This window comes from Delphinapterus leucas, chromosome 20, assembly GCF_059928025.1.
Source record: "Delphinapterus leucas isolate spDelLeu-1000000601 "Yukka" chromosome 20, BTC_Dleu_Yukka2, whole genome shotgun sequence".
Taxonomy (NCBI): domain Eukaryota; kingdom Metazoa; phylum Chordata; class Mammalia; order Artiodactyla; family Monodontidae; genus Delphinapterus; species Delphinapterus leucas.
In genome coordinates this window covers 32,495,108-32,514,712 of record NC_143148.1, presented here as the reverse complement: position 1 = coordinate 32,514,712, position 19,605 = coordinate 32,495,108, and the positions used below count along the sequence as shown (strand labels likewise).

General features: G+C 50.2%; 1 protein-coding gene across 1 annotated transcript in view; it reads left to right on the top strand.

Moving 5' to 3' along the window:
* The window catches only part of GNAO1 (G protein subunit alpha o1), a 156,454-nt gene that overhangs the window by 78,219 nt on the left and 58,630 nt on the right, over window positions 1-19,605 (top strand). The window contains exon 3 of the mRNA XM_022555835.2: window positions 6,437-6,578. Coding sequence (XP_022411543.1) covers window positions 6,437-6,578 — 142 coding nt within the window. The remainder of the gene's footprint in view (window positions 1-6,436; window positions 6,579-19,605) is intronic.

Here is a 19,605-nt window from a genome sequence, read left to right as displayed (position 1 = left end):
AACCCAGGCAGCCCACATGTGATGAGAAACACATTTTATAACCTCATTAAGCAGCTCCCAAATCAGGAAATTTAGCTTTTCGACCCACTGCTGCTCCTGTGATGTTCATTAGGTAAATTCGCAGATCCTGTGCTCCAGTCTGGACTGTGCGCCCTCTTGCTGTCCTGTCTTCCTTCCTGTGGCTGTGAGCCCTGCTTCTTCTCCTCCGGGGGGGCGGAAGGGGTCTTCCTATGGTGTCCGGCCTCCCTGCTGCCCCTTGGCCCCGGGTCACTTCCTGTCCTCAAGAGGACAGACACCGGACACCCAGCACCCTGTACTTTCTCCCCCAGCTCCACTTAGCAAATGCAATAATGTCAATAACAGTCATCATAACAGCTGAGCTGATTGAGTGCTTCCTGTGCCAGGCCCTCTTCTTTACATACTGTGGCCCAGTGAGGGTAGCCACTGTTAATTACTAGGCCCATCTCCATGGAAAGTTGAGGAAACTGAAGCATCAAGCAGTTAAGGAAATTGCCCAGTCACACGTCTCAAGTCTGGCTCCAAAAGCACCCCCTTAATCTGAACTCTTAAAGGGATTATTGTGGAGGATGGAGAGATGTTCCTGGTGCCAGGGAAAGGGTGCTGATAAAAGGAAGCAGAGGAGGGGCATTTAATCCACCGTGGAGATGGAGTGAAAAATCATGTGTTCCAGCAGCTTAGAGTCTGTGCGTTTGTGAACCTCCAGAAATGGGGGGTAAAACTGTGTGTGTGTTGGTGCGTTTGTCACAGTGTCAGAAGCATCTGTGATTCAGAGAGGGAGAATGGCTGCTGGGCCGGATGATCCTCCAGGGTCCCTTCCAGCTCCTAAGCCTGTGGTTCTGTGACCATATAAGGCCACTGTGCCTGGGGAGCCTCACTGCAGCAGAGTGCACTCCTGCACTGAGAGGGGGAAGCGGAGAGCAAAGGGAGCCCCAGCCCAGGCCCCCTTTACGGTCTCCAAGGCAGCAGAGAGCGGAGCTGGGGTAGGGGAGGTGGTGGTGGCGGGGCGGGGAGTGGGGTTCCTCCTTGATCACCTCTTCCCAGAAAGCTCAGACCTGCTCCAGCCGGCTCAGCTGCTACCCTCCCTCTCTCTCCCCATTTCCACTTGGGATCTTCTCCCTCAATTGTGTTGCCAGGTTTCCAGAGTCCAGCTGGCGGCTCCTGTCCAAAATCAAACACAAGGCTGCAGAATCAGCCCTTGCTTGCTCCCCAGGTTTCTTCTGGTTTGGTAGCTTGGAAACCCCCACACCCCTCAGAGTCCCTGAGTTTGGGGTGGTCACCAACACAACATCTAGCTTGACCCTACTTTGCTACCCTGGCTCTGAAGACATAGGAAATCTGGTGAGTTCCCACCCCAACACACACACACACACACACACACACACACACACACACACACGTCTGCCTCCTTTAGTGAGCTCCTTGGAGAGGGGTGGGTCTTGTGCATCAATGTAGTCCTGGTTCATGTAGTTATGTCCCACTTCCCCTGAGTACTATTCAGAGCCTAGCCCTGTGCCAGTTATGGAGAGGAGGAACTGAGATGGATGAGATGTGGTACCTGACCTCCAGGGACTGACAGGCTGGTGGTAAAGACAGAAGGTTAATAAACAAGTGCACTAGGAAATGGTCTCCCAAGGTACGAAACATGTTTTAGTCATGACTGTATTGGTTGTAAGTGACAGAAACCCAAATCAGATTAACTTATGCAGAAATAAGAGGGAGTTGTTTGACTCATATCACTCAGAAGAGTAGGGATAGGGTTAGCTTCAGGAATAGCTGGATCCAGTGGCTCAAATGATGTCTCTGGGACTTGATTCTGCACTCTGTCACTCAACTATGTAGATGAAGTTTGGTTTGTCTGGGGCTGCTGCAGTGTGAGATGTCAGAGGTGCCACATGCAGCCTTACTCCTGCTTTCCAAATCCTGGCCTGGTCTCCTCCAGGGCTCAAACCTGGGCTGTCACAAGAAACCAGAAACCAGACTCCCCTGGGCTGCCTCTCCAACCCCTAACCAAACACCTCCTTTCCTTGCCCCATACTCCTTGGGCTGATATTATAGGAGATGTTTTGATGCTCACTTTGTATGGGGAATCTCTGGGTTCTCTGGGAACTTAGATATAGGGATCCCAAAAGAAGCAGCAGTCCTGCCTGTCAGCATCCACCTGGTGGGCACAAGCACAGCCTCGAATGCCATTGTCACACTTACCAGCTGCGTGACCTCGCGTAACTGGGTTAACCTCTTTGAGCCTCAGTTTCCTCTGTCAAGAGAAGATAAAATTATCTCCTAGGTTTGTTTTGAAGATTAGACGAGATAGTGCATGTAAAGCACTTAACACAAAGACTTAACCCTCAAACATTAGCGGCTGTTATGATTCTGCTTCTTTTGTACCATCGGTGAAGGAAATTCTATTTGGGGGATTTTGACTTTAGAATGAAGATATTATCACTAACAGCTACTATATATTATATACTTACTATACAATAGGCACTTTACATTTATTCCTCACAGCAGTTCCTTGCAGCTGAGGAAACCAAGGCCCGAGGGGTTAAATCCTTTGCCAGGAACGCACAGCTCATCAGTGATGGAGCTGGCGACCCCGTCTTTCTGACTCCTAAGCTCTGACCACTCTCCGGAATGAGATGGGAAATAGAAAATAAAGGGGCCTTAAGTGATACTTTTAAGGATATATGACTGAAGTCAATGCTGGGGCGAGGGGGTAGGGAGCAGAGAAGAATGGGGCATGAAAGAAATACTGAAGGACTTACACTAAAAAAATCCAGCCTTTTTCTCTGAATGGTAGAATTATGAACATTTATTTATTTTTGGTGTTGTTCTGTATGGTGCAACTTTTCTATGTTTGAGTACTTACTACTTTGTAGTCAGAGGGAAGGGAAGGTGTAAAATTCTACCCTGAAGCAGGAAGCCCAATTTTAAGCTAATATAAACCATTATGAACAAGTTTTGCAACCAATAATCATGATTTGAGCAATTTTTGGCCAAACTGCTTCATTTTTGTAAACCGCGAATGAGGCTTCTCTATCTTGGGCCACCCCAGGCACCAGTGAGACCTTCCAGGCAGTATTCTGCCTAGTCCAGTCTGAGGCTTGAGGGGTGGCAGAAAGGACTGTGTACCCAGAGACCCGGGTTCTGCTCCTGCCGAGCCTGCTGACAGCCATTAGGCCAGTTACTCAGTCTCACTCAGTCTCCTTTTCTAGAGATGGGTATAATAAAATCCTACCCTCCCTACCTTGTTAGGTGGTGTAAAGAATTAATACTAACAGGTGTGAAAAATGACAATCCCATCCCCTAGTGGAAGGAAATCCTGTAGGCAGCTGAGGGTCTAGAGAGTATTCCTAGGAGAGTGGCAAGGCCTGCTGATCCAGAACGAAGCATGAGAAACTCATTGCACTGGCTTCTTGGGAGAGTGTGTCATGGGGACCAGTAAATCCAGACTGCACCTCTCAGGTCACCCAGAGGTCACCCTCTGCGGGGAGTCTGGTCTCGGAGACTTTTTTAGTGATGGTTCTAGAGTTTACAATATGTATCTTAACTTATGCTTTACTTTAAAGTAATATTATGCTACTTCATGTATAATACAAGAATTTTTCAACAGTATTTTTCCATTTTACCCCTCCCATCCTTTGTGCTATTATATAAATTTTACTTCTGTGTAATAAATTTTCAGCCTCTTTCCTCTCTTTGCTTCAGTTTGGATGGTTTCGATATTGGTGTATTCAAGTTCACTAATCTTCTGTGTGTCTAAATCTGCTGTTAATCCCCTACAATGAAATTTTTATCCCGGATATTGTATTTTCATCTTTAGATATTTCGTTTTGTTCTTTTTTATCTTCCATTTCTTTACTCATTATACTCATGTTTTCCTTTAATTTCTTGAAAATATTTTAAATAGGTGTTTTTGAGGTCTTATTTGTTAATCCCATCATCTCTGTCACTTCTGGGTCTGCTTCTGTTGACTGATTTTTCTCCTGGTTATGGGTCACACTTTCCTCCTCCTTTGCATATCCAGAATTTTTTTATTGGATGCTGGATATTATTAAGTGTCTGGGTTTTGTTGTCCTCATTTAAAGAGTGTTAGATTTTATTCTGTCATGCAGTTAAGTTACTTGTGGGTCAGTTTGGTTTTTCGAGGCCCATTTTTCAGTTTTGTCAGGGCAGGTCTAATGTAGCCTTTACTCTAGGGCTAGTTTAGCCCTACTACCATGGCATGAGCCTTCTGGGGTTTCTGCCAAATGCCCTAGGTGTCAGCTCTCCACTCTGGTTAGTCAGAACTTGAGCATCTCCCAGCCTTGGGCCAGCTCTGGGAGGTGTCCACCTTATAAGCTCCCTGACACTTGTTTCTTGAGCTCGTAGAGTCTCCCTCTATTCCGCCAAAGACTCAAGGAGACCCCTGTTCAGATATCTGGAGCTTTCCCTCTCTCTGCACTTTTCTCTCTAGTACTCTGCCCTTCAATTCCCAGTCCCCACAGCTTTCCTGAACTTTTATCTTTATCCCATCAGCTCAGTAAGACCCCTGTGCTCTGCTTGGGTCCTCCCTCCCTGCACTGAGGTCTGGTAGACGCCTCCAGGCAGAAAGCCAACGCAATCATAGGACTCACCACGCTTTGCTTCCTTTCTGTTCCAGATCATGGTCCCGTGCTGCCTGTTCTCCAGTGTCTGAAACCACTTGTTTAATGTATTTTGTCCAGTTTTCTGGCTGTTTACAGTGGAAACTAACAATTCCCTTTGAGATCCCCCTGGGGTTGTGCACCAATGCCTCAGACTGGGTGTACACTCAAGAAACTTGTACAAAAACGGAGTTAGGGCTAATAAAAGTCAGTGAAAAGGCAATAGGGTCATTTTGATCTGCTTCTTAGAGAAACTCAGGATAAAGACTCACAACCCAGCACCAAGTCACATTTTATAACAGGAATCATTAGTGTCCATCAGCTGACGATTGGATAAGTAAAACGTGGTATATCTGTACACGGAATCTAGTTTGGCAATAAAAAGAAAGGGAGTACTGATGCATGCTACAACATGGATGAACATGCCAAGTGAAAGAAACTAGTCACAAAAGACGACACCTCGTGTGATTGCCTTTATGTGAAATGTCCAGAATAGGCAAATTTATAAAAACAGAAGGCAGATCAGATGAGTGGTTGCTTACTGCTGGGGTAGGGGATGGGGAGGGACTGCTAATGGGTACAGGATTTCTTTTGGAGAGGACAGAAATGGTCTAAAATTAGCCTGTGGTGACCATTGCCCAACCTTGTGAATATACTAAGAAGTACTGAATCACACGCTTTCCATGGGTGGATTGTATGGTCTGTGAACTATATCTCAGTAAAACTGTTTATACAAAGAAAGAAAACTTGTTAGCAGTTTTCTCCTGTACTGAAGGATGTGAAGGGCTGGAGAGGGGCTGTGGAGGTGGAAATGGAGGTCTGAGCTACTATACAGGTGGATGTACATGTTACAGGTAGCATTGAGTCTTGGACTGAAAAACATGACCACAGGAGAGTTTGCACGGGACATGACTAATGTTGGATGTTAGTCTTGAAATCCATTTGTCCTTTCTTAATTACCTCAACCATGAGAGGATTCTTGCAAAGTCTTGGCTTTACCCCCTCTCTAGCTCTCTCTCCTCCCCAGACCCTTGTCGGCAGTGGGTGTTCACTGAGCGGCCGCCATGCAGGGAACAGGGACCTCAGGGCATGTCCAGCCTCAGCCCTGACCCCAGAGGAACCTGAGAACAGGAGGGCAGGGAGTGTCGCATGGCCTCTGAGAACTGCAGTGTCGCCTTCGTGTCCTCCATGTCATGTTCAGAGCCATCAGAATAAGGGTGACACAGTGGTCACATCCCAGCTGAGGATGGGGGAGTAGGCAACTCCTTCTGTTGGCTTTTCTCTTGTCAAAGAGGAAGGTTTTAAGTGAGTGCTCTTCCCTTCATTAAAAGCAGTGTAAGTTTTCTGTGAAAGAAAAAATGTATTCTTCGTGTGCAGGCTTCTCGCAGGGGTCTTCAGCAGTATACTCCTAAGTGGATATTTAAGTTAAAACCCTGAGCTTTGCTTAAAAATACTAATGGTGAACATTTATCGAGTGCTTAGTGTGTGTTCTAAGTGCTTTCAAGTATTGTCAACCCCTTGACTGATCTTTCTTTCACTGTACATAGGGAATGTAAAAAGACTGCATTTCTTTTTTCCACTGTTCTGTTTTTCAGATTAATTTTTAGTAATTTAGGTCGATTTTTCCTTCAGATTTTGTGGTTTTATCACAGCAGCTCAGTAATTCAGCATCCGAGCTGGGCCCGGCCCTCAGCCGAGAGGTCGGCTGGGGTGGGGCTTCACATGCCCGGCACGCTTGGTGCCAGGTGTGGACAGCGCACTCATCAGGCATGCTGTGTGTGGTTTTGCTCTAGGATCATCCACGAAGATGGCTTCTCTGGAGAAGACGTGAAACAGTACAAGCCCGTTGTCTACAGCAACACCATCCAGTCCCTGGCAGCCATCGTCCGGGCCATGGACACTTTGGGCATCGAATACGGTGACAAGGAGAGAAAGGTAGGCTGCTGCGCCCATGCACACGGGGAGGAGAGGGCCGTCTCTGGTACCCGCTGCGTCCTCTTTATAAGGCCAGGCTGCCGTGCAGGGACAGGACGAGACTGTGCTGTGTCACCCACCAGTGTACCAGTCGACCTGGCCAATACAGTTAAACAGGGGCTCTGGTGACAAGCAGACGGCCACAGCACAATCGCCAAGGAAGGAGACAACAGCCACAGAATTCCAGGGTTTATTTTGCAGATGAGAAAGGGTTGGTGACTGCCCTAAACAGGGACTCTCACAACATTGTCCAAGTACATGCCCTTGGGCAATTAACCTGAACAGAAAAAATATTTCTTAGACAAAACAAGCCCCACCTAGCCACCGTCTTCCCTCCTTAGGAGAGCTTTCCTTACCTTGTTGGGGGTGGGGCAGTCATTTGAATTCAGTCTCTTCCCTCCTTTGCCCCATGGGTTGTGTTTTCTGCCCCTCCGAGGTGAGTCTGAGGACCGAAGAGGCTCTCCTTCCTGTAGGAGGTCGACATCCTAGAACAGGGACAGTTTTTCAGTTGGGTTTCCAGGCATCTGATAAGTGGTGAATGGAATAAGTTGTAAAAGCCTCTTTTTTGCAAACATTTGCATTAACTGTAAGACTGAACCTTACACAGCTATACTGGCAAAGCCAAATAAAAGGTGGCGGGGAGGGAGGGAAAACAGCCTCAGGTAAGTCTATCTAAAAGTGACTCTTCATCTCCTGGTGGGACCCTGAATCCCAGCGATCCTCCTCCTGTGACCTGGAGTGTGAGGAGGGGAGCAGATGGAGGCCTCCGAGCGCCTGGGCCCCTCCTTGGAGGCTCTGGATGGAGAGCGTTAATCTCCGATTACTGCGTGGTTTGGTTATACATAGTGTATATATCCTGTCTTGGCTAAAAAATCACCTCCCTTACAGAGGAAAACTATCTTCGCCTTCTCTGGGTCTGATAAATCGTCTGCGACAGATAGCTTTAAATGTAAAATCCAATATTTTATGCACAACATCCTAATTCCATGCGACAGAGTCATCCCAGCTCAGGCATTGCCTCCTCCCGGAAGATGGGAACTGGGTGACTGAGAGTGTGTCCAAGACCAGCCTGGGGTGGGGAAGCCGGGCGCTGCCCCTCTGCAAGGCTGAGTCTGGAAGCTGGCTCTGCAGAGGAAGTACTTCTCCCCAGGGACTAGCTTTGGATTTGGTCATAGAGCCAGGGCCTGCGGAACCAGGGGCACTGAGTTCTTCAGTCTTGTTTCCACTAAGTATTCACTGAGAGTACAGTGTACCAGGCCTTGCTGGGGATACCGGAACGAGCACAGTAGGAGTGGAACTGGAGAAACCAGTCAGCAAAGAGCAACTCAGATCATCAGGAGTAGCCAAGACAGGTTACAAGTAGCCAGACAAGTTACAGGGCTTCATTCATTTTTAATGATAATGGCCACAGTGCTTATACAAATAGCTCTCTTGTATTGAACACCTACTAGCTGCCAGGCACTGTGCTAAGCACCTTACAAGTATTAGCTCACTTTACTCAACTCAGGCATTAAAGCCCAGAGCAGGAAATGCCTGGTATGATCTTCAGACATGGGACAGGCCACAGACCTTTGGTCTTTCTGTCTGCCTTTTGGCCAAAGAGAGAGCATGGAGCCTGAATCTCAGTTAACCAGACGACAGGCCCAGTGCAAAAGCTCACGTGTCCACAGCTCACACCTTACACAAACACCCACACAAATACACATGCATGCAGGCACACACAACCACAGCCTGCGAGATCTTCCAAGAGTATGTGTGTTCACTGCCACGCCCACCTCCCAACCAGCCTTCTTTACCCAAAACCTCCTGCCCGGATTATAACCCAGACAGTGTGACTTCAGAATGCTTTTCTCCTTCAGTTTTGGAAAACGTTTGTTGTTCCCGGGGGGATTTTTTCCCCCCATTTTATTATCCTGAATAGAGAGATGATTGCTTGGGAATTGCTAGGAAGATGATATATTAAGGACTATACTGTGGGACCCCTTGGCTTCTGTGGCTGTTCCTCTTCTGTGGGATTCCTGGTCGAGACAACCCTCAAGTAGGAGACCAGGAAAGGCTCCTCTGGGAAGGGAGACCAAGAGCAGAGTGGGGACTCCTTGGAGAGCCCACTGGACACAGAGAGGAGCTGGAGCCCAGTCCTCTTCCGGCAGGTGGCACCATGGCAGACGCCTGACTGGCCTTTGGGGCAGCACAGGCTTGTCAGGCACAGTCCTTCTGCCTGGCAAAGGCCTCCAGGCCCTGGGGCACCTCCTCCTGTGTTATTTCACCTTAGGCTAAAGTGAGCCAGGCAGCTGGAGAAGGTGTTTCCTGGGAGTGGGCTGCTCTGGATTTGCTGTTTGGGCAGCGGGGTGCAAGGATCCCCCGCCTGCCTGCATATCAGTCGTCAGGGGCTTGAGGTGGAAGGGGGCAGCCACTTCAGACTGGGTGGCCAGGGAAGGTTCCCCTGAACCTGGAAGGGATATTTGTGATGAAACTCGACTCTAAGGAGGAGCCAGCCCTGGGAGGAGGAGGAGGGACAGAGGTTCTAAGCAGACGCTACCAGGGCCCTGAGTGAGAAGTGAGCCTGGCAAGTTGGGAATGAGAAGCTCTGTTCAGCCTGAACTGCATCCGGGGGCAGAGGTGGGCCCTGGGGTGTTGGACGCCCTCCAGTCAGGTCTGCCTGCAGCTGGCCAGTCGTTAGTGGCCAGATGCCCTGACCCCAAGGCTGGGTCTCCAAACTCTTTACTCTCTCGGGTTCTCAGGGGCTGCCCACCTGGGGGATCTGCTGTTTGGATGTTGGGAGAACCGTCCCATGCAGAGCCGACCCAGATTAGTGTTTTGGTGTGTAAAGAAAAGACCTCCTTCTCTCTCTTGGCTTCCGCACGTCCGCCATCGTCCCCCCACCCATGATGGCATATCTGGAGGAAAACAGCCCCACACCCAGCACCTGCCTGGGCCAACCAGCTTTATACTCTCCATACAGAGAAGCATCTAGAAGCTTCCTTGCCATACCTCATTAGAACAACGTCCTTGACTTCTCCTGGCAGCTGGCTTGCCCCCCTGCCCTGGCCCCCCAGTGGAGGGAGGACTGACTGGTTTCTCCTGCAGCCTCTCTGGGGTGTGGACTCACCTGAGACCATATGACAGTGCATGAGCCCAAGCCTGAAAGAGCCTCTTTGTTGGGCAAACGGCAGGGATCTCCTTATACACCCCACGCCCCAGCACCCCCAGACCACAGACTGCTCCCCAAAGATACCACACACTCCCACACCTCCAGGCCTTGGCTCAGACCACACCTTCTGCCTCTTGTGCCTTCTCCCCTCTCTTCCCCCTGGAGCTCTTCCTGCTCAGCAAGGACCAGCTGAGCTCCCGTCTTTGCATGAAGACTTCCTCTCCTTCCCCTGACAGCCCAGCTCAGCTCAGCTCAGCTCAGCTCAGCTCAGCTCAGCTCAGCGCTTTCTCTGTTGAGCATGTATCTCATGCAGTGTGTCCGCTCCTTCCTTAGAGCAGTGACCCTTGCGCTTCAGGGTGATCAAAACCCATTTGAGCAACTAATGAAAGCCATGAGCCTTCTCTCCAGAACCGTGCACTCACTCACATGTCCAGGAAATTTTTCATACCATTTCAGGGGGCTCTGGAACTCATAAAGCCCACCAGTGGAGCCTAGAATAAGAACTTCATTATGTCTAAGGTCTTTCTGCTCGAGGCCTGTGTCATTCATCTTTGGGTCACCTCCCCACCCCAACAACCAGCACAGTGCTCAGCACATAGTAGACCCACCCAAAAAAATCTCTTGAGTAGAAAGACATTTCTAACTTTCTCGGTACTCAGAGAAAAAAGGAAAAGAACCTGTAATGTTATCACTACTGAACAGATGTTGACTGAGTACCTACTATATGTTTAGTTTGTGCTAAGCTCTGGAGAAAGAGAAGAATGTGGGATGGGGCCTTGAAGGGGCTGATCATCTTCTTGGGAGGACAGGGCTCATAGGCTCATTCCGTGAAGTGGTCAGGGAAAGCTTCTTAGAGGAAGTGAGGCTGGAACTGTCCTTGAAGCAGAGGTAGGGCTTCACAGGCACAGATGTAGGTGAGGAAAGGGACTTGAAGCAGAGAAGAGCATGAATAAAGGCCATGGGCTGGTGGTGACCAGAGGAGATTTGACTGACGGAGGAGGCCAGTGGCCAGGACAGAGCATTAGGATATGGGAAGGTGTGGGAAAGTTAGAAGATACAGTTAGGTCCAGATTGGGTAGGCCTTGGAAAGTGTGCCAAGGGGTTTGGGTTTTATCCTGTTGGCAGTAGGCAGCCATTGATAAAGTTTGAGCTGGGGAAGGATGGGATGAAAGCGAGTTTTAGGAGATTATCATGATGGCATGTGCATGGTGGGCTAGTGGTGGGAGAGACTGAAGGTCAGGAGGCAGGTTGGGAGCTACAGTAAGGGTCTCGATGGGAGTTGGAAAGGAAGGGCAGCAAAGTGATGTGTGGTGATGAAAGAAAGGGACCTGGTAGTTACTTGGCTACTGGGGCAAAAGTGTAAGGATCAGGGGCTTCCCTGGTGGCACAGTGGTTGAGAGTCCTCCTGCCAATGCAGGGGACGCGGGTTTGTACCCCGGTCCGGGGGGATCCCACATGCCGCGGGGTGGCTAGGCCATGGCCATGGCCAAGTGAGCCATGGCCGCTGAGCCTGCGCGTCCGGAGCCTGTGCTCCGCAACGGGAGAGGCCACAACAGTGAGAGGCCCGTGTACCGCAAAAAAAAAAAAAAAAAGTGTAAGGATCAGGAAACTGGGACTCTATTGTTACTGGCCTGGATGACTGGAAACAAGGTGACACCTCTGGCAGAAAGTCAGGAGACAGGCTGGGCTGGGCCAAATATGGTCTCAACCTCATGAGCTCCAGGTGGAATCAGCAAGTAGTAGATGGACTCAGAGAACTGCAGCTCCAAGAATTGAAGATGATGATAATAGTTGCTTTCAATTTTTATGTTCTAGGGCTTGCATTAAACCATTTATATTAATTAAAAATTTTAATCCTAACAGCTACCTGTGCAGTGGGTGCTATTGTTATCCCCATTTTACAAGTGAAAAAAAAAATGAGGCACAGAGAGGCAAAGCGACTTACCCAGGGACATTCAGCACAAAATATATACGTATATAATACAGATTTGTAACCCCAAGGAAGCTATAATTCATATGGCTCAGGTCCAGAGCAGAGTCCCATTTAAATAGGCACAGTACAACCAGGCAAAACAAATCTTCAGAATCCCATTCATTCTTTTGAGTTTCTCCAGAAATATGAAAAGGGACTCAAAGCTCAACATCCACTGCTTTTCTCACAAGTCATTTTCTGTCTTCCTCATGTCTGTCCCAACCCCACTCTCTTTAGCTGCTTTCTCTCTAAGTTCCCCAAGAGACCATCTCTCTACCACCAGCCTGCCAGGCTTTTCCCCTTCTGTCCTCTTTCTCCTTCTTGCTATTCCGCCTTTTTTCCTCCTGCTTTCTTCCTCCCTCTCCTGCTCTATGCCTAGACAGGGTTCTCTCTCCTCCTCTCCCTCTTTCCCTTTCTCCAACTGTTCCTCAGTTTCTCTCTTTCTTCTTCTCCCTGTCTCTCTCTCCATCTCCATCTCCCTCCTTCCTTCCCTCCCTACTCACCCCCAGTTCATTATCATGTAAATTCTCTTAACTTTCTGAGTGGAGTCCCTCTCCCTCCCCCTTCCTCCGTCCTCAGCCCAGGGCCTGCATCTGCATCACAAAAGCAGAGAAACTTGTGTGGCAGAACTGACCTAAACTCAGACACTGGAAGAAAGTCTGGGGGAGACTGGACAATTACAGGTTTAGGAGGTTCACTTGGACTACCGTGGGAGATGGGGAAAGTCTGTGAACAATCCCATGTTATAAATTTTATCACACCCATGTGTATATAAAAATATACATAACATTTATGTGCATATACATGTATACTTGCATATGTAAAGTACATTATAATGGGACAATAGCGAAGAGATAATGCTTTGAACTTGTATAAGGCTTTATTCAGTTGAAAATACTCTCATTTTCGTTTTTTCATCGTTTGTGCATATGCCTATTTCTCCCATTAAATTATAAACTCTCAAAAAAAAATTATAAACTCTCTGAGGACAGAATATAGATCTTATCCATCTAGTACAATGCCTGACACAAGAAGTGTTGGATACTGCATTCAATCAAATCCCAGCTGGGCTTTTATCATAAATGGGTGTTGAATTTTTTCGAAAGCTTTCTCTGCATCTATTGAGATGATCATGTGGTTTTTCTCCTTCAGTTTGTTAATATGGTGTATCACGTTGATTGATTTGCGTATATTGAAGAATCCTTGCATTCCTGGGATTAACCCCACTTGATCATGGTGTATGTTCCTTTTAATGTGCTGTTGGATTCTGTTTGCTAGTATTTTGTTGAGGATTTTTGCATCTATGTTCATCAGTGATATTGGCCTGTAGTTTTCTTTCTTTGTGACATCCTTGTCTGGTTTTGGTATCAAGGTGATGGTGGCCTCGTAGAATGAGTTTGGGTGTATTCCTCCCTCTGCTATATTTTGGAAGAGTTTGGCCCTGCGTAAATTATTTAACTTCCTTAACCCTCAGTGTTTCTGTATGTAAAACAGGCATAATTCTAATACTGTCCCCTTTCATCTGTTGTAAGATTAAATGAGTTAATGCCTGTGAAGCCTGACACGTACAGCACTTACTGGGCAGCCCAGGGTCAGTGACCCAAGCGGGACTAAAGATCAGTGCTGTTTCTGGAATTGCTGCCCAGCCTCTAATGTTCCACCAAGAGGCTTCATTAGAACACCCCCTCCTTAGAGATAATGGCACTATTTGGGGAGGCAGAATCAAATTTCATACTTAGATTCCAGAATGTCATTGGATCTCCTCTGGTAAAAGAAATCTTGACATTTAAGTCACACAGTGGAGCGCTGAACACTAACTTCTTTTTTTTTTTTTGCGGTACGTGGGCCTCTCACTGTTGTGGCCTCTCCCGTTGCGGAGCACAGGCTCCGGACGCACAGGCTCAGCGGCCATGGCTCACGGGCCTAGCCACCCCGCGGCATGTGGGATCCTCCCGGACCGGGGCACAAACCCGTGTCCCCTGCATCGGCAGGCGGACTCTCAACCACTGCGCCACCAGGGAAGCCCCTAACTTCTTTTTAATCAGGGGAATATGGTGGTGCCATCTCCACGGTGCAGTGCCGTTCACCCTGTGGTTTACACGAATTCTGAAACAGACAAAAGCAAGGATGCTCTCTGGTCTGTGTCTGCCTGAGTTCCTGGAGTCTGGAGAAACCGCAGCCGTCCTCAGTGGTGGTTGTCAGATCTGATGGGGGCTGGGGAGGTGACAGATGAAGGCCCAAACCTGAGGCCAAGAAGAGGCTTCCCCTGGGCAGCAGCATGTACACTGCCGCACGCTAGCTACCGCGCCGCTCCTCAGCTATATCGGACCAGGCCTGGCCTGGCTCTGATCCCCTGCCTGCCCAGGTTAATAGAGTTTGAAACTCCTCCATTCAAGGCCATCTAAGTCTGCTGCTCCATTCTGCAGATGGTGGCAAAAAATAGGCCCCACCTGGGCCCAACAGGAAAGAGACTTACACAAGGGATGACCTGGCAGGCCCAGGACTAGAACTTCAGGTTTTCTGAATCACTGTTCACTTCTCTTTCCATCTCAGCAGTCTGCCCCAAATCACTCAGCCAACTTGGGGCCTTGTTTTCTTTCATTTGGTTGGTTAGTCACTCATCCCGCAGATACTTTGTAAGCAGTCACATCCCTGGCAGACAGTGCACAGGGAGGTGGGTTTACATGCAAAAATGAAAAGATGAGGGATCCCATCCTTTGATTTCCAAGGCCTCCCCAGCTCTGCAGGGCTCAGTGCAGCCAGGTCGGCTTGCTGCCTGTGGTCTAAGGCTGGATCAGGCCCCAGGCTCTGGGTTTGGGGCAGGCGTCTTTATTTTAAGCCCTGCCATAAGGAGTTCCAGACCTGGCTGCTAGTACCTTAGCCCAGGTTGGCGGCACAAGTGGCCCTTCCTGGCCTTACTCCAAAAGGAAGAACCAACTCAAAGGAACAGCAGGTTTCAAGGTGGGAAAGGAAGAGGAGGGATTAAAATTTCAGGTTTTTGAGATGTCCCTCCAGTTCCTCTCCTCCTTAGAGTATTCTTGGGTTTCCTCAGCTGCAAATGGTTGCCTCCTCCTCTGAACGCTTGTCATTTTGGAGCTCCAGCCCCAGCTCTCCCCGGCCCTCTGCCTCAGGATGCCTCCCCTCTGCAGCTAGACAGTGAGTCTGGAGGGCCAGGACGGTCTTGTCCACCTGAGCGTTCACCCGTCCATTCGTCCACGTTGGTGTTCCTCCAGTGGTGGGCAAGACCCACCACTTGCCCCCAGGGCGCAGGCGGGGAGGGCAGATGCTTCAGTAGATAGTGGTTTTTATTCTCGTGAAAGTGCAGTGATAATGACATATCTCACTGGGTTGTCTTGAGGATTAAAGGACTAACAGGTAGAAGCTCTTAGAGCAGGGCCCGGCACACAGTAGGTACTCAGGAAAGCTTAGCGGTTATTAGCATCATGTGCCTTGAAGCAGAGTGACAACTACTCTAGTTTTCAAAGGTTGATTAGGCCTTACAGATGAACAGTGGTAGGAGGGAAGCAGGCCCCCCTGGCTGAGGGCAGCCTGAGCTGAGTAAAGGTGAGTGCCGGGGTCTGAGCGCTCATAGGAGGAGCCCTGCCTTTGCTTGGGTTCCATCCTGCTGTCAACTGCCCACCGTAGAGAATCCGGAAAGCCGCAGCAGTCTTGGACTTCTTGCATGATTGGCATTTAATGAAGAGGTGCTGATGAGGGGAAGATGGAGCGTTCTCCTCCACTGAGTCTTGGAGTTTACTGAGGGCTAAATAGAAAACCATTTTTCTGAATCTTGATAAAATGCTGAGCCATTCCCTGCCTTAGTAAGTCAAGTGTTGAGAACGCACGAGGGTGTTTCCTTGTTGATGGAGGGTCACACTGGGCCTCAAGGTCCTCTCTGTGGACTTCAGGGGTTGTGGTCCAGGCCCAAAGATGAAGGACATTCCAGGAGGAGACTGGGCCTAGTATGCTTCCCCAGGACATTCTGAAGAAGTTACCTTTGGGACTAAATTGTCAGAAAAACAGTTCACCTAGGAGAAAAGCCGACGTTCCTTCCTGCCTTGAGGCCTTTGATCCACAGGCACCAGGCCAAGCATGGACACGCTCCCTGGCCTTGTTCCTCGAGAAGCAGGGTGTGGGCTGCCATTACAGTCACGGAAGGATTATGGAGGTATTCCCTGTGTTGGGTTTGGGGTAGTCACAGCCTTAGCTTTAAATGGTAAGCACTTTCACTTGGGCAAGTCACAAAGCTCCTCTGAGTCTCCCTGTGCAAGTTAGGATATATTGGGCTGCACGTAAAAACCACACAACCAGCAGTGTCCTTGACGGTAGGGAGGGCCACGGTTTCCTGGACAGGGACTCCTGAGGGTCGGCAGCCCGGGGCTGCTCTGCAGCTGTGCAGCATCAGGGCCTGGGTCAGCACCTCGGTGGCTCTCTGGGCGCTCATGGCTCCAGGAGGGCAGGTGACACCCTCTCACAAGGACTCCAGAGGCAGGAGGCAGAAGCAGGGCAGCCTGACTTCTTACTCCACATCGGCCTAGCAGCAAGGGATCCGAGGAAAGCAAAACTGTGGGTTTTTTGGCCACTCTAGTAGGACACAGAGGCAAGAGACAAGGGGCTGGGGGACAGCACCAGTCACCACCTGCCACCCTGCCTGTGGACTGTCATGGGAATTAGTAAGAACGTGAAAGCAGATGTACTGAGTCAATGGGAAGTCCAGTCCAGCGGCCAGGAATGGGGGAGGTACTCTGGTGGATGGGTGCTCCTCCAGGCTGGAGCAGAGATGGGTCCTCGTTTCTTCTCCAGTTTTTGCCTTTGTTTTCCCATTGTCTTAGTCTTTTCTGGCCGATATAACAGAAATACCATAGACTGAGTGGCTTAAACAACAGAAACTTATTTCTCACAGTTCTGGATGCTGGGAAGTCCAAGACCAAGGTGCCAGCAGATTAGATGTCTGGTGAGGGCCACTTCCTGGTTCATGGACAGCCATCTTCTCACTGTGTCCTCTCACGACGGAAGGAATGGGGTTGATCTCTGGAGTCTCTTATAAAGGCACTAATCCCCTAATCCCCATCCCAATATCATGATGTTGGGGATTAGGTTTCTGCATATGAAGTTTGAGAGGACACAGACGTTTAGTCTACAGCACCCACATAGGCTCAGAAGCTAGAATGTTGTCCCGAGGGGCACCGGAGACAAGAAAATGGTTGGTGGCAGGTAAAATCAGCTCATGAAAAAGGAAATGGAAGCAAAAGAAGTAAATGCTGGGGAGGCCACCATAGCCATCCTAAATCTCTTCTTGAGTTCAGCGCTGCCAACTGTGCCTGATTCATATTGTATCAGCGGATGGCCAGCCAGGCTCAAGCTAGCACAGCAGGATTATGAGATAACCCAGTTTGGCTGGAGCTAGAGCTGCTGTTCCCATGGTGGCCTCTCCCCCAGGATCCCAGGTGTAGGGCGCGTGGACACACAGCCCCCAGCCCACCCCTCCCCTTTCCCATCTCACCTTTCCACTGGGGCTGTGGCAGGGGTGATGGCGGAATTGGAGATGAAGCCAGGCGGGGGATACGGGCCCATGTTTGGGGATGTCTCCTGGGAAGACTTGGGTCTTTGCCAGTCCACCTGAGCCAGCAGGGACCTTAGCCATGTGCCAGTCAAGACTTCATTTTAGAGCTGGGCAAGTGCAGCTGCCAAGGGCTGTGCCCAAGAGAGGCAGCTCAACAGGGGTTAGAACCAGGCTTTGGAGTCGGAGACACAACCTTGAATCCTCACCCTGCCTGTCACCAGCACTGGACTTCAGGGTGGTCATTTGGTTCACTCAACCTCAGATTCCTCATCTGAAAACTGAAGATGATAATAATACGACCTACTCACAGGGTTGTTAATGGTTGAAGAATTAATGTGTGTTGAGGGCTAAGCATGGGGCCTGGCACCTAGTAAGTGCTCAGTAAACAGCTCTTGCTTGCATCTTCCTCTCACCCACACTTCACTGCCTGTCTGGTGGAGAGAGTGCCAGGACTAGAAGCCTGGCTGTGACGGTTGTTTCAAACCAGGGTGAAGAGCTAGTGCCAAGGCCTCTGAACTACCACAAGTCAAAGAGGTGGCCTCAGCCCCTCCCCAAAATTCCCTATCGGTTCTGGTTCCAGGCTGGGAAGCAGGGTGTGTGTCCTGGCCTCTGTCCCTCTTCCTGGCTTTGCTGGAGTGGAGGTGAGGAAGGCTACTCCTGAACCAGGGTCTGGCAAGGCCTGAGACAGAGACCAAAAGAAGTAGAGCTAAGGAGAGCAAAAGCAGGATCCCAGAGAAAAGGATAGAGGCAGACAGTGCTGGGTGACAGTCCCCCGGAAACACTTGAGATGGTTTCTTCATGAGTAGGAAGGGCGACCATATGTCCCAGTGTCAGCGGGGTGCCTGGCACAGAGCAAGTGCTCCTTAAATGGCAGCTACTTTGTTCCTTTGTGTTAAGGCTGTCCCTGGCTCCGTGAATGTCATTCCTGCCGTAAAGCCCTCCCCAGTCCCTGCGGCTAGAAGTGTCTTTTCCCTCTCCTGGGCACCTGCAGCATCTCTCTTTCTTTCATTTGTTAACTCACTTGTTCATTTGAGAAACGTGTAGTGGCCTTCTGTGCACTAGCGGTGTGCCAGGCCCTGGGCGCACAGGGGTGAACAGAGACGAGCAGCAATGCCGCCTTCACAGAGCTCAGTGTGGGGGAAGATGGGCGCCCCGCAGTAACTCCAGAGAGCTGTGAGCATCCCAAGAGCAGGCCTGGCCTGGGCTCTGCTGCTGACGAGGTGTCTGACGGAGAGCAGGAAGGAGCTGGCATGGTGGGGCCGGCGGCAGCGGGAGAGAAGGTGCGTGGAACAGCCTGTGCAAGAGCACGTGCAAAGGCTCTGAAATGGGGAATCAGGGTCTGAAGGAAGGCCAGTGTGACCGGAGCTGAAAGGTCAAGTGGGGAGAGTAGGAAGAGATGAGGCTGAAGAGGGAGGCAGGGGCCAGCCAGGTGAGGAGAGCTTCCAGGCCATGAAAGGAATTTTGGCTTTGTTCCTGGCTCAGCAGGAAGGCACCGAAAGTTTTAAGCAAGGCCAAGACACGGCTAGCCTCTGAGAGGCTTGCTATGGTTGCCCTGTGGTGAATGGATAGATGGGCGGCCAGAGAAGAGCTGAGAGGCTACTGCAGGCCCCAGTGGGATGGAGAGGTAGTCTGCCCCGAGAGGGAGCGGGCCTCTTTCTGGGCCTGCCCACTGCCCACCTGACATGGAACCTGGTGCAGCCGCCACATCCCCCACGGGACCACGAGCTCCTCTGGGTGTACTGCCTGCACAGGGCCTGCCAAACCCTGCAGAGTCCTGCGGGTGGGCCCACAGAGGTCCCCCCCGCCAACTCAACCGACAGACAGGGTACCCCAGGCCCTCAGTACCATAGCAGCCCTGGCCTCCCTGCTCTGGGAGTCCTCAGTAGGAACCTCCTCCAGCCTCCCCGACCTCCCCTCCAGCCCCTGACCTCAGCCCCTTCTGGATATTCTGACCTCTTCTCCCTCAACCCCCACCCCTGGCCTCAGTCTCCTCATCTGTAAAATAGGGATGATTCTATACTTATGACAACAAACGCCACAGATGGGGACTTCTTGCAAGGCAGCGTGCTCCTCCAGACACAGTATGAACGTGTTCCTAGCTCTGATGTGCACAGACAGACCTTTATGGCTCAGACAGCAAGCTCGCATCGCCCAGCACAAGTGCTGACAGTCGGCTTCTCTCCTTCCTCTCTCCCAAGTGAGCCCAGGGGCAGTTGACTGCCCTAGAGAAGCCGTGGATTAGGAGCATTTGCACAACCAGGCTCCCCTCCCCCAGTATTTCTTGTCTGAGGTCCCCAGGGCA